Source organism: Neomonachus schauinslandi, chromosome 12 (assembly GCF_002201575.2).
Source record: "Neomonachus schauinslandi chromosome 12, ASM220157v2, whole genome shotgun sequence".
Taxonomy (NCBI): domain Eukaryota; kingdom Metazoa; phylum Chordata; class Mammalia; order Carnivora; family Phocidae; genus Neomonachus; species Neomonachus schauinslandi.
In genome coordinates, this window is record NC_058414.1 from 30,606,519 (window position 1) to 30,619,826 (window position 13,308).

A 13,308-nucleotide genomic window follows, 5' to 3' on the forward strand; every position below is an offset into this window, starting at 1 on the left:
TATGTTGTTTTTTTCTTCAGCAACAATCAGGCAGGCGTAGAGGGAGAGAGTGAAGGATTCAAGGGTTTTGCAAGGAAGAAATTAAAATGCTGGGCCATGGTATCTATCTTCGATATGGAGAAAATTGAAGAGCTAATGCATGTGAAGCCAGCCTGTAAGCCGCTATGGCTAAGAGGCTAATGTCATTAAGGAGGCAGTACTTAAAACTATTTTTATTTTACTTACCCACTTAGAGACCATTAAGACTAATTCAGTCCTGCCTTTTACCCTGTTAACCTCATTTTGCCTGCAGTTCAACCTCTCAGGTCCTCTCTCATCATCTAGATTCAGGGATTTGTGTGTAGCCTAATTTGATCCAAGTTTCCCACTACTGTGACCCACCCTCCCTCCGTTTCCCAGACTCTTCTGCTATAGTTTCTGGAACTCATGGTCAGCAAAATCCTTTGTATCCTCAACCTTTTCTCTGAGAGTTCCTGTTTCCCTGTGAAGGGTACTGTTACTGAACCTGGCTATTCTTTGAGCTTACTGCATTCCCTATAACCATCTCAAGTGGGTATATTTTTTCTCATACTGTGGTACTAGAGGGTATGTAGGAGATGTTGGTATCCTTTTTATTTCCAGTGGCCCTTGCCCCTTTCCTTTCTTCCTTACAGTTTGAGCTCTTAAAAAAAGGAAAGCTATCAGGTTCTGTCACCAGTGCTTTCTTTGTTGTAGTGGCTTTTTTTTCCTTCTTAAAAAATTTTTTTAAATTTAAATTCAATTTAATTAACATATACTATATTATTAGTTTCTGAGGTAGAGTTTAGTATTCCCCCATTGCTTTATCACCAGTCTCACTATCTTTCTTTTCATCACTACCTCCTTCACATTCTTTTTTTTTAAGATTTTATTTATTTATTTGACAGAGAGAGAGAGTGAGCGAGCACAAGCAGGGGGAGCAGCAGAGGGAGAGAGAGAAGCAGGCTCCCTGCTGAGCAGGGAGCCGGATGCAGGGCTCAATCCCAGGACCCTGGGATCACAATCTGAGCCTAAGGCAGAGGCTTAACCGACTGAGTCACCCAGGCGGCCACCACGCACCCCCTATTCACATTCTTGATGACTTTAGCTTCCAGTTGTAGATGATCCATGACCTCTCCTTTCCTTCACTTTTTTCCTCTAGTAATCTGTACCTCCACTCCTTCTCAAGCAACCACACACTCCTGTGGTCATGCCCTAGAACTTGTTATTATAAAAAACTCCATGTCCTCTAACATAGAAATTATAAGCATCTCATTCTGATCTCCACCTTCTCTGCATAACTCACTTCCTTTAGTAGTCTACCTTAGCTATTTCTTTGACCACACTGTGACTTAAATTGAGTTTTGCTACAGTTCTTCACAGTTCCATTCCTCCCTCCTCCACCCCCAATCTGTACTTCTTTCTGTGCTTCTTCACTGTAATCACTCCTTCGCATACACATTCAAATCTTTGCCCACTTGCTCCCTCATCACTCTACCCACACCTCATCATGGTTTAATTTTCACCTTCTGTCTTGCCTCTACATATTAAAGATACCTACCCTAGCAATTTTACTTGGCCTGAGAAAACCAGAAAACCTCATTTAATTTTCTCAAACCTCAAATGGATCCACAGCATGACCTTGCCGTATTATGTTATTCTCTCACTTCCAGAGATAGTTTCATGCCTTTCTCCTTGCTTGTTCTCAGCTAATGAACTCTTATTCTCAACAAATGTAAAGCATTCTTTCCATCACTAAATTTACTAGCCTATCTGTTGGGCGAAATAATGCCTCCCCACCCCCCAGAGATGTTCGCTTTCTGATCCTTGGAACCTATTGAATGTTTTAGGTTACATGGTAAAGGGCCGTTAAGGTTGCAGATGAAATTAAGGCTGTTAATCAGTTGACCTAAACATGGGAAGATTATTCTGAGTTATTCATATGGGTACAAAGTAATCACGAGAGTTCTTATAAGTGAAGAGAGAGGCATAGAGAGAACCAAATTAATGGCAGCAAATTGATGGAAAGTCGTGAACCTCCCTCGATGGCTTTCGAATGGAAGAGGAGAGTCCTGAGTTCAAGACTGTCGGTAGCCTCTAGAAGCTGGAAAAGTGAAGGAAATTGATTCTGCCCTAGAGCCTCCAGAAGGGACACAGACATGCTGACACTTTCATTTTAGCCTACTAAGACACATTTCAGACTTCTGGTCCCCAGACCTGTTAAGACCTGGTCAGTAAATGACAGCAAAAAAAAAAAAAAAAAAAGTAGTAGTATTAAATGTAAAAAGATACGGAGGTTTTTGAAGGAGAAAGAGAAGAGATGTTTTGGAAATAGCCATGAAAGACAAGGAAAATACATACCTCACCTCCTAGGACTTGAGGAGATAGGATATTAGAGAAAAAAAGTGCTGTCAGGAGATGATGTTTCCTCATAGTTGATGGATTTTATGAGATAATGTGTGCAAAGCATTTACCACAGTTCCTTGTATGTACTATCAACCAGTAAATTTCCTTCCATTGGTAGTATATGTCTTCTCTTTTTCTTTTTTCTTAGAGGGAAGGAGCAGGGATCATATAGGAAGCCCTTTGTTAAAGAAAATAATAATTGAAAAATGAGGCTAAATCAGAATAGTCTGAGATTTACAGCAAAGTAGTAGTTCTTGGGGAGTTAAGGCATACCCAAAGAATCATAGAATAAGTTACCAGTGGCTTACCAGGTATCATTAGAGCCTTAAGTAAAACTAGATTTCCTTGCCACTCATTCTCCTTGCCACTCAGGCAAACAGTGCCCTTTCTCAACTGAAAACTACTTTTTTTTTAAAAAGATTTTATTTATTTGACAGAGAGATAGAGAGCACAAGTAGGCAGAGTGGCAGGCAGAGGGAGAAGGAGAAGCAGGCTCTCCGCTGAGCAGGGAGCCCGATGCAGGGCTCCATCCCAGGACCCTGGGATCATGACCTGAGCCGAAGGCAGCCTCTTAACCGACTGAGCAACCCAGGTGCCCCTCAAATGAAAACTATTTTATTTAGAAACCATCGCTATATATTACTGCAGTTAAATTATCTCATGAACAGTCAACACTGAAATAAACCCAAAGAGAAACTTAGTAATTCAAAAAGCTCTTCTCCAGGATTCCTTGCTATCCTTTTCCCCTTGTCATTGCTATCCATGAATAAATAAGAAAGCCCTGCAGTAGCTTGGGATTTATAGGAGTCTCAAGATATACAAATACTTGAAACTCCATGGATTTTGGATGTTTCACATGGACAGTTTTCAAGAGTGTATATCATAATTGAAAGTCTATCACCTTATTGTTCATAGGATATATTTGATGAGTATATGTCAAGTATTGGAGCAAGGATTGTTTTCTTCTATTGGATGTAAATATGCGGTTTAACTCTTGTTTAACTTTGAGAGATTGAGTTTGTGTTTCTGTTTCTTTTTCCAGAGAGTGAAGGACATTCTCCAACTCACATTGCAGTGCTTTGTCGAGGCCGAGTTTTTGTCTTTGATGTAATACATGAAGGATGTTTGATCACCCCCCCCAGAGATTTACAGGTTTTCAAACTACTTTCTTGAGTCTTGAGGTGTTAAGCCTTTGCTTGAGTTAAAAAAAAAAATGTTCAGAATTTCCTTTTTCATAAGGTGAGAATGAGCTAAAAAATAAGAATTTTATGTATGCTGATTTTTAAGAAGTCTATTTTTATTTCATTTCATTTTATTATTTTATTTTTATTTATTTTTTTAAATTTTATTATGTTATGTTAGTCACCATACAATACATCATTAGTTTTTGATATGGTGATCCACGATCCATTGTTTTCATATAACACCCAGTGCTCCATGCAGTACGTGCCCTCCTATTTCATACCCATCACCGGGCTAACCAATCCCCCCACTCCCCTCCCCTCTAAAACCCTGTTTGTTTCTCAGAGTCCATAGTCTCTCATGGTTCATCTCTCCCTCCAATTCCACCCCCCTCATTTTTCCCTTCCTTCTCCTAGTGTCCTCCATGCTATTCCTTATGTTCCACATATAAGTGAAACCATATGATAATTGACTTTCTCTGCTTGACTTACTTCACTTAGCATAATCTCCTCTAGTCCCATCCATGTTGATGTAAAAGTTGGGTATTCATCCTTTCTGATGGCTGACTAATATTCCATTGTATATATGGACCACATCTTTATCCATTCATCTGTTGAAGGGCATCTGGGCTCTTTCCACAGTTTGGCTATTGTGGACATTGCTGCTATGATGGGGTGCATATGGCCCTTCTTTTCACTACCTCTGTGTCTTTGTGGTAAATACCCAGGAGTGCAATTGCTGGGTCGTAGGGTAGCTCTATTTTTAATTTTTTGAGGCACCTCCACACTGTTTTCCAAAGTGGCTGTACCAACTTGCATTCCCACCAACAGTGTAAGAGGGTTCCCCTTTCTCCACAACCTCTCCAACATTTGCTGTTTCTTGCCTTGTCACTTTTTGCCATTCTAACTGCTGTAAGGTAATATCTCAGTGTGATTTTGATTTGAATTTCCCTGATGGCTAATGATGATGAACATTTTTTCATGTGTCTGTTAGCCATTTGTGTGTCTTCTTTGGAGAAGTGTCTGTTCATGTCTTCTGCCCATTTCTTGACTTACTTGTTTTTTGGGTGTTGAGTTTGAGAAGTTCTTCATAGATCTTGGAAATCAGAGCTTTGTCTGTAGTGTCATTTGCAAATATCTTCTCCCATTCTGTGGGTTGCCTCTTTGTTTTGTTGACTGTTTCCTTTGCTGTGCAGAAGCTTTTTATCTTGATGAAGTCCCAAAAGTTCATTTTTACTTTTGCTTCACTAGCCTTTGGAGATATATCTTGAAAGAAGTTGCTGTGGCTGATGTCAAAGAGGTTACTGCCTATGTTCTCCTCTAGGATTTTGATGGATTCCTGTCTCACATTGAGGTCTTGCATCCACTTTGAGTTTATCTTTTTGTATGGTGTTAGGAATGGTTGAGTTTCATTCTTCTCTATATAGCTGTCCAATTTTCCCAGCACCATTTATTGAAGAGACTGTCTTTTTTCCATTGCATGTTTTTTTCTGCTTTGTCAAAGATTATTTGACCATAGAGTTGAGGGTCCATATCTGGGTTCTCTATTCTGTTCCATTGGTCTGTATGTCTGTTTTTGTGCCAGTACCATGCTGTCTTGGTGATCACAGCTTTGTAATATAGCTTGAAATCGGGCAACGTGATGCCCCCAGCTTTGTTTTTCTTTTTCAACATCTCCTTGGCGATTCGGGGTCTTTTCTGATTCCATACAAATTTTAGGATTCTTTGTTCCAGCACTTTGAAAAATATCATTGGAATTTTGATCAGGATGGCGTTGAAGATATAGATTGCTCTGGGTAGCATAGACATTTTAACAATGTTTATTCTTCCGATCCATGAGCATGGAATATTTTTCCATCTTTTTGTGTCTTCTTCAATTTCTTTCATGAGTGTTCTGTAGTTCCTAGAGTACAGATCCTTTACCTCTTTGGTTAGGTTTATTCTGAGGTATCTTATGGTTTTTGGTGCTATTGTAAATGGAATCGTTTCTCTAATTTCTCTTTCTACAGTTGCGTTGTTAGTGTATAAGAAAGCAGCTGATTTCTGTGCATTGATTTTGTATCCTGCCACATTACTGAATTGCTGTATGAGTCCTAGTAATTTGGGGGTAGAGTCTTTTGGGTTTTCCACATAAAGTATCATGTTGTCTGCGAAAAGAGAGAGTTTGACTTCTTCTTTGCCAATTTGAATACCTTTTATATCTTTTTGTTGTCTGATTGCTGTTGCTAGGCCTTCTAGTACTGTGTTGAACAATAGTGGCGAGAGTGGGCATCATGACGTGTTCCTGATCTTAAGGGAAAGGCTCTCAGCTTTTCCCCATTGAGGATGATATTCACTGTGGGTTTTTCATAGATGGATTTTATGAGCTTGAGGAGTGTTCCCTCTATCCCTATACTCTGAAGAGTTTTAATCAGGAAAGGATGTTGTATTTTGTCAAATGCTTTTTCTGCATCAATTGAGAGGACCATATGGTTCTTCCCCCTCCTCTTAATGTGTTCTATCACATTGATTGATTTGCGAATGTTGAACCATCCTTGCATCCCTGGGATAAATCCCACTTGGTTGTGGTGGATGATCCTTTTAATGTATTTTGGATCCTATTAGCTAGGATTTTGTTGAGGATTTTGGAATCCGTATTCATCAGGGATATCGGTCTGAAATTCTCCTTTTTGATGGGGTCTTTGCCTGGTTTGGGGATTAAGGTAATGCTGGCCTCATAGAATGAGTTTAGAAGTTTTCCTTCTGTTTCTATTTTTTGAAACAGCTTCAGTAGAATAGGTATTATTTCTACTTTGAATGTTTGGTAGAATTCCCCAGGGAATCCATCAGGCCCTGGACTCTTGTTTTTTGAGAGGATTTTGATCACTGCTTCAGTCTCGTTACTGGTTATTGGCCTATTCAGGTTGTCAGTTTCTTCCTGTTTCAGTCTTGGTAGCTTATAGGTTTCCAGGAAGGCCTCCATTTCATCCAGATTGCTCAGTTTATTGGCGAATAGTTGTTGATAATAATTTCTAATAATTGTTTCTATTTCCTTGGTGTTAGTCGTGATCTCTCCCCTTTCATTCATAATTTTATTAATTTGGGTCCTTTCTCTTTTCTTTTGGATAAGTCTGGCCAGTGGTTTATCGATCTTATTAATTCTTTCAAAGAACCAACTTCTAGTTTCATTGATCTGATCTACTATGTTTCTGGTTTCTAATTCATTGATCTCTGCTTTAATTTTAATATTTTCTCTTCTAATGCGTGGCTTAGGCATCGTTTGTTGCTTTTTCTCTAGTTCTTTAAGGTGTAGAGTTAGTTGGTGAATTCGGGATTTTTCTATTTTTTTTTTATTAGGTATTTTTATTTTATTGTAACAAAATTTTATGTGCTGCCAGAAGGTGAAATATTACGTATGACTGCTGTGATAATCTGACAATTTTTAAAACACTGACATTTTTTTCAGTTGGACAAAGCACTAGATTCTTACTAAAGTAACGCACATTGTTTTTCTCATCAAAAGACCTTCTATTTTGAAGGCTGGAATTGTGATGCCGCCAGCTTTGCTTTGCTTTTTCAACATTCCTCTGGCTATGCGGGGTCTTTTCTGGTTCCATACAAATTTTAGGATTATTTGTTCCATTTCTTTGAAAAAAGTGGATGGTATTTTGATGGGGATTGCATTGAATGTGTAGATTGCTCTAGGTAGCATTGACATCTTCACAATATTTGTTCTTCCAATCCATGAGCATGGAACGTTTTTCCATTTCTTTGTGTCTTCCTCAATTTCTTTCATGAGTATTTTATAGTTTTCTGAGTACAGATTCTTTGCCTCTTTGGTTAGATTTATTCCTAGGTATCTTATGATTTTGGGTGCAATTGGAAATGGGATCGACTTCTTAATTTCTCTTTCTTCTGTCTTGTTGTTGGTGTATAGGAATGCCACTGCTTTCTGTGCATTGATTTTATATCCTGGCACTTTACTGAATTCCTGTATGAGTTCTAGCAGTTTTGAGGTGGAGTCTTTTGGGTTTTCCACATAAGGTATCATATGATCTGCAAAGAGTGAGAATTTGACTTCTTCTTTGCCGATTTGGATGCCTTTTATTTCTTTTTGTTGTCTGATTGCTGTGGCTAGGACTTCTAGTACTATGTTGAATAGCAGTAGTGATATTGGACATCCCTGCTGTGTCCCTGACCTTAGGGGGAAAGCTCTCAGTTTTTCCCCATTGAGAATGATATTTGCTGTGGGTTTTTCATAGATGGCTTTTATGATATTGAGGTATGTACCCTCTATCCCTATACTCTGTAGAGTTTTGATCAAGAAAGGATGCTGTACTTTGTCAAATGCTTATTCTGCATCTATTGAGAGGATCATATGGTTCTTGTTCTTTCTTTTATTAATGTATTGTATCACACTGATTGATTTGCGGTTGTTGAACCAACCTTGCAGCCCAGGAATAAATCCCACTTGGTCGTGGTGAATAATCCTTTTAATGTACTGTTGGATCCTATTGGCTAGTATTTTGGTGAGAATTTTTGCATCCATGTTCATCAAGGATATTGGTCTGTAATTCTCCTTTTTGATGGGGTCTTTGTCTGGTTTTGGGATCAAGGTAATGGTGGTCTCATAAGATGAGTTTGGAAGTTTGGATGGAACTGGAGGGTATTATGCTGAGCGAAATAAGTCAATCAGAGAAAGACATGTATCATATGATCTCACTGATATGAGGGATTCTTAATCTCAGGAAACAAACTGAGGGTTGCTGGAGTGGTGGGGGGTGGGAGGGATGGGGTGACTGGGCGATAGACACTGGGGAGGGTATGTGTTATGGTGAGTGCTGTGAATTGTGCAAGACTGTTGAATCACAGACCTGTACCTCATGCTGAGGAAGCAACCAAGCAGGCCGAGCAGTACCTTCTCGAGTTCCAGCAGTCAGAGGCCTCCTGAAGAAGATACAGAAGAGAGATTTTTCTCCTTCTCTGGTTTTGTCGTATTCGGCTGTGATGCTTGCAGTGGCCGCAGTTGGCTGTCTTGCTATGGTCCTGAGAACGAAGTCTCTCACACAAGAAGGTATTGCCGGGAGGAGTGCCGAGAGCTGGACCTAGAGCTTTGACACCATGTCTGGAACAGTTCTGCTTAGTTTTTAGTGTCTGTATTGCCAAAGAAATAGCAAACTTGACTAACATAGTCTGTGACTGTCCACTCTAAGGCTGCCACCTTTGTCATGAGTTGATGTGATGCTTGGAATACTGAAACCGAGGGCAAAACCTGCAGAATTGTAGAGTAGCAGTGCCTGAGTGAAGGACTCTTCAAGTGCTCCATCTCTGGTGTTCCTGCTAGAGCTTCATCTTGAAAATAAAATCTTTATCTTCAGGGCTGCATGGAAGTCTCTTAACTCCTGGCCAGGGGCCTATGTTATCTGTTCCAAACATCAATCACTGTCTTGAAGCCACCTCTCCTCGTTCTCAGGCCCCTCTTGCATTATCCTTACAGCCAAGACTCGATTCTGTCGGTTTCTGTCTTCTCTAGTATGGTAAGTAGAGTGACCTCCCAGAGATGACTCACCCTAATTCCTGGAGCCTGTCGGGATTTTTCTATTTTTTTGAGTGAGGCTTGGATGGCTATGTATTTCCCCCTTAGGACCGCCTTTGCAGTATCCCATAGGTTTTGGACTGATGTGTTTTCCTTCTCACTGGTTTCCATGAATTGTTTAAGTTCTTCTTTGATTTCCTGGTTGACCCAAACATTCTTGAGCAGAGTGGTCTTTAGCTTCCAAGGGTTTGAATTTCTGCCAATTTTTTCTTGTGATTGAGTTCCAGTTTTAAAGCATTATGGTCTGAGAATAGGCAGGGAATAATCTCAGTCTTTTGGTATCAGTTGAGACGTGATTTGTGACCCAGGATGTGGTCTATTCTGGCGAAAGTTCCATGTGCGCTCGAGAAGAATGAGTATTCTGTTGTTTTAGGGTGGAATGTTCTGTAAATATCTATGAGGTCCATCTGATCCAGTGTATCATTCAAAGCTCTTGTTTCCTTGTTGATTTTCTGCTTAGATGATCTGTCCATTGCTGAGAGTGGAGTATTGAGGTCTCCTACAATTAACGTATTGTTATTAATATGACTCTTTATTTTGGTTAACAGTTGGCTTATGTAGATGGCTCCTCCCATGTTGGGAGCATAGATATTTATAATTGTTAGATCTTCTTGTTGGATAGACCCTTTAAGAATGATATAGTGTCCTTCTGTGTCTCTAATTACAGACTTTAGTTTAAAATCTAATTTGTCTGATATAAGAATTGCTGCCCCAGCTTTCTTTTGAGGTCCGCTGGCATGGAAGATGGATCTCCATCCCTTCACTTTCAGTCTGGATGTATCTTTAGGTTCAAAAGGAGTCTCTTGTAGACAGCATATGGATGGGTCCTGTCTTTTTATCCAATCTGCAACCCTGTGCCGTTTTATGGGGGCTTTTAGGCCATTCATGTTGAGAGTGATTATTGAAAGATATGAATTAATTGTCATCATGTTGCCTGTGAAGACGTTGTTTTTATAAATTGTCCCTGTAAATTTCTGTTGTATATCACTCTTGGGGTCTTTCTCCTTTTATAGAACCCCGCTTAATATTTCTTGCAGGGCCGGCTTAGTGGTCACATATTCTTTCAGTTTCTGCCAGTCGTGGAAGCTCTGCATCTCTCCATCCATTCTAAATGACAGCCTTGCCAGATAAAGTATTCTTGGCTGCATGTTCTTCTCGTTTAGTACCCTGAATATGTCTTGCCAGGCCTTTCTGGCTTGCCAGGTCTCTGTGGATAGGTCTGACGTTATTCTGATGTTCCTCCCTCTGTATGTAAGGAATCAGTTCCCCCTAATTGCCCTTAAGATGGTTTCCTTAGTTCTAAGATTTGCAAGTTTTACTATTACAGGTTGGGGTGTTGGCCTGTTTTCCTTGATCTTGGGAGGGGTCCTCTCTGCCTCTAGGACGCGAATGTTTGTTTCAATCCCCAGATTAGGGAAGTTCTCAGCTACGATTTGTTCAAATACATCTTCTAGTCCTCTCTCCCTCTCCACTCCCTCCGGGATTCCAATTATTCTGACATTGGAACGCTTCATGGTGTCACTTATTTCTCTGATTCTATTTTCATGGATTCTGAGTTGTTTTTCCCTGGCCTCCTCTTTTCCCTTTTTATCTATTATATTGTCTTCCAGGTCGCTTATTCTCTCTTCTGCCTCAGTTACCCTAGCTGTTAGATTATCTAGATTGGATTGGATCTCATTGATAACATTTTTAAGGTCTGCCAATTCACCTTTTATTTCTGCCCTTAGAGACTCTATGTTGCCATTAATTGATTTCTCCATTCTAGCCATTGTCTTCACAATTGCTAGCCTGAATTCCATCTCCGACATCTTGGTTATATCTGCATCCCTTTGTAAATCTGCAGCATAAGTCATAATCACTGAGTCTTTTCTATTTTGGGGGCTCCTCCTCCTAGTCATTCTGTTGATGGGTGTTTGAGGGAATGTATAGAGTCCAAATTATTGACCAGAACCCAAGCAAGATGCACCTGTTTTCTTGGGACCTTAGCTGGCCTCTTGTTTTCCCAGCCTGTCTTCTGGGGGAGGGGCCTGCTGCGCTATTACTTAGGCAACCCTGTCTGGGCGGAGTTGCCCTGCACCCCTGTGGCGGGGGATGGGCGCAGCGGGAATCAGTTTTTGGGGCTTTTGTTCTCTGACGGCTTTCCCTGGTGGCTTTCTGCGTCTCTTCCACGAGTCAGAGCAGAAGAGACCATTTACAACCCTCTGCCTCAGAGCAGAGAGATCGCAGTCTGTTCTTCAGTGAGCTCTCCAGGCCACACTGTCTCCGTTTCTGTCCGTGCTGCTATAAACTGCAGTGTCCTGGGTTGTGCGCCCCTCCGCAGTGCTCCCAGTCCTGCCTCCAGGTCAGATGGACCACATCTCTGCCCTTTGTGCTTCTAAAACCGCCAGCCGCTCCCAGTTCCCTTGTGCAACCCCGCCGCTCCGGGTTTCCATCCCGGGGGCTGCAGTTCGCCTGCGCGACCCCGCCACTCCGGGTTTCCGCCACGGGGGCTGCCCTAAAGTCCTTTCCCCGCTGCTACCGGTCTGCGAGTCTGTGCCCGTCCCCAGCGAGTGAGGCTGTGGCTCACCGGCGGTGTAGTATCCCCATGGCCAGGCACCCTCCCGCTGCCGTTTATCCTCCGATATCTGCCTGCGGAATCACGGCTCCCTGCTTCATACCTCAAAACCAACCACCTGTGATGTTCTGTTTGTAGAGATCCAGATCTTCTTACATCTCAGGCTGGTTTCGTGGGTGCTCAGAGTGGTCTGGTAGATATCCAGCTCATTTCTGGGGACCAGTTGAAATAGGGTCCCCTACTCCTCTGCCATCTTTCCTAGTCCCCTTATTATTTTATTTTTTAAAAGATTTTATTTATCTGAGAGCAAGCGAGCAAGAGAGAAAGCATGAGCAGGGGGAGGGGCAGAGGGATAAGCACGCTCCCCTCTGAGCAGGGAGCCTGATGCGGGGCTTGATGCCGAGACCCTGGGATCATGACCTGAGTTGAAGGCAGACGCTTAACTGACTGAGCCACCCAGGTGCCCTTATTTTATTTCTAGTTTTAATTAATTTTTACTTTTACTAGATGTATATGAATATATTCTACTTGGAGAAAAAGGAAAACATTGCAAATAATACAATTTCCATTTCTTGCCCCAGAATTAATCACTCTTACTAGTTTGGTATATTCTATCCTTCCATATCTGTTGTAATGAATTTATATGCACATAAAGATTTGTAAAAAAAAGAATGTATTTTTTTATACCTAGTATGTATTTAAATACATAGTCTATGATTATCAGTCTATGGCTTTAAAATATAAATTTGATGGTTATCTCACCTTTGGTTAAAATTCTTGAATGGTTCTTTGTGGTCTAGAATAAAGTCCCAGTTTCTTAGCAGTGGTCTACTTTGACCTTTGCCTGTCTTTTCAGCCTTGTGTCCTCCTCTTCTTTCTCGTGCATCTTATACTCCTATCACATTTCTGTGTTAGCATTTCTTTTCTTTTTTTTTTTTTACAGGAGGCAGTAACATAATGTTACTTCAGCTGCTTAAAGTCAAAACAATTTAAACAATATCTCATTTAATGTTTTATGTGTTATTCATTCATATAACTTAACAGAAATAAAAATTTATATGACAGTGACAGAAAAGAGATCTGACATTTGCCTCCCATTGTGCAAACTGTTCATTTTTCTTGAAAAAGTCAAAAGATTGACAAATTCTACAGCAGACAGGGGCACCTGGGTGGCTCATTTGGTTAAGCCTCTGCCTTCGGCTCGGGTCGTGATCCCAGGGTCCTGGGATTGAGCCCCACATTTGGGCTCCCTGCTCCTTGAGGAGCCTGCCTCTCCCTCTCTCCACCTTCCACTTCCCCTGCTTGTGCTCTCTCGCACTCTCTCTCTAACAAATAAATAATATCTTAACAAAAAAATGCTACAGCAGACAGATACAATATGGTGTTATAATTACCTATTTAGAGAAAAAAATGGAATATTTCAGATGTATGTAATTTCCTTATAATTTCTATCATTATCTAATATTTTATTTATAAAACTGATTTCCTTAGCTTAAAACTTTTATTTTTTGAGGGTATGAACAAAGTTTTATTTATTTTTTAAATTTAAATTCAGTTAATTAACATTTAGTGTATTATTAGTTTCAGAGGTAGAG

The 13,308-nt window shown here is 40.6% G+C and overlaps 1 protein-coding gene across 1 annotated transcript in view; it reads left to right on the forward strand.

Moving 5' to 3' along the window:
* CROT (carnitine O-octanoyltransferase) overlaps positions 1–13,308 on the forward strand; it is a 53,213-nt gene that overhangs the window by 12,640 nt on the left and 27,265 nt on the right. Inside the window, 1 exon segment of the mRNA XM_044920268.1 lies at positions 3,446–3,584. Within this exon segment, the coding sequence (XP_044776203.1) occupies positions 3,446–3,584 (139 nt within the window).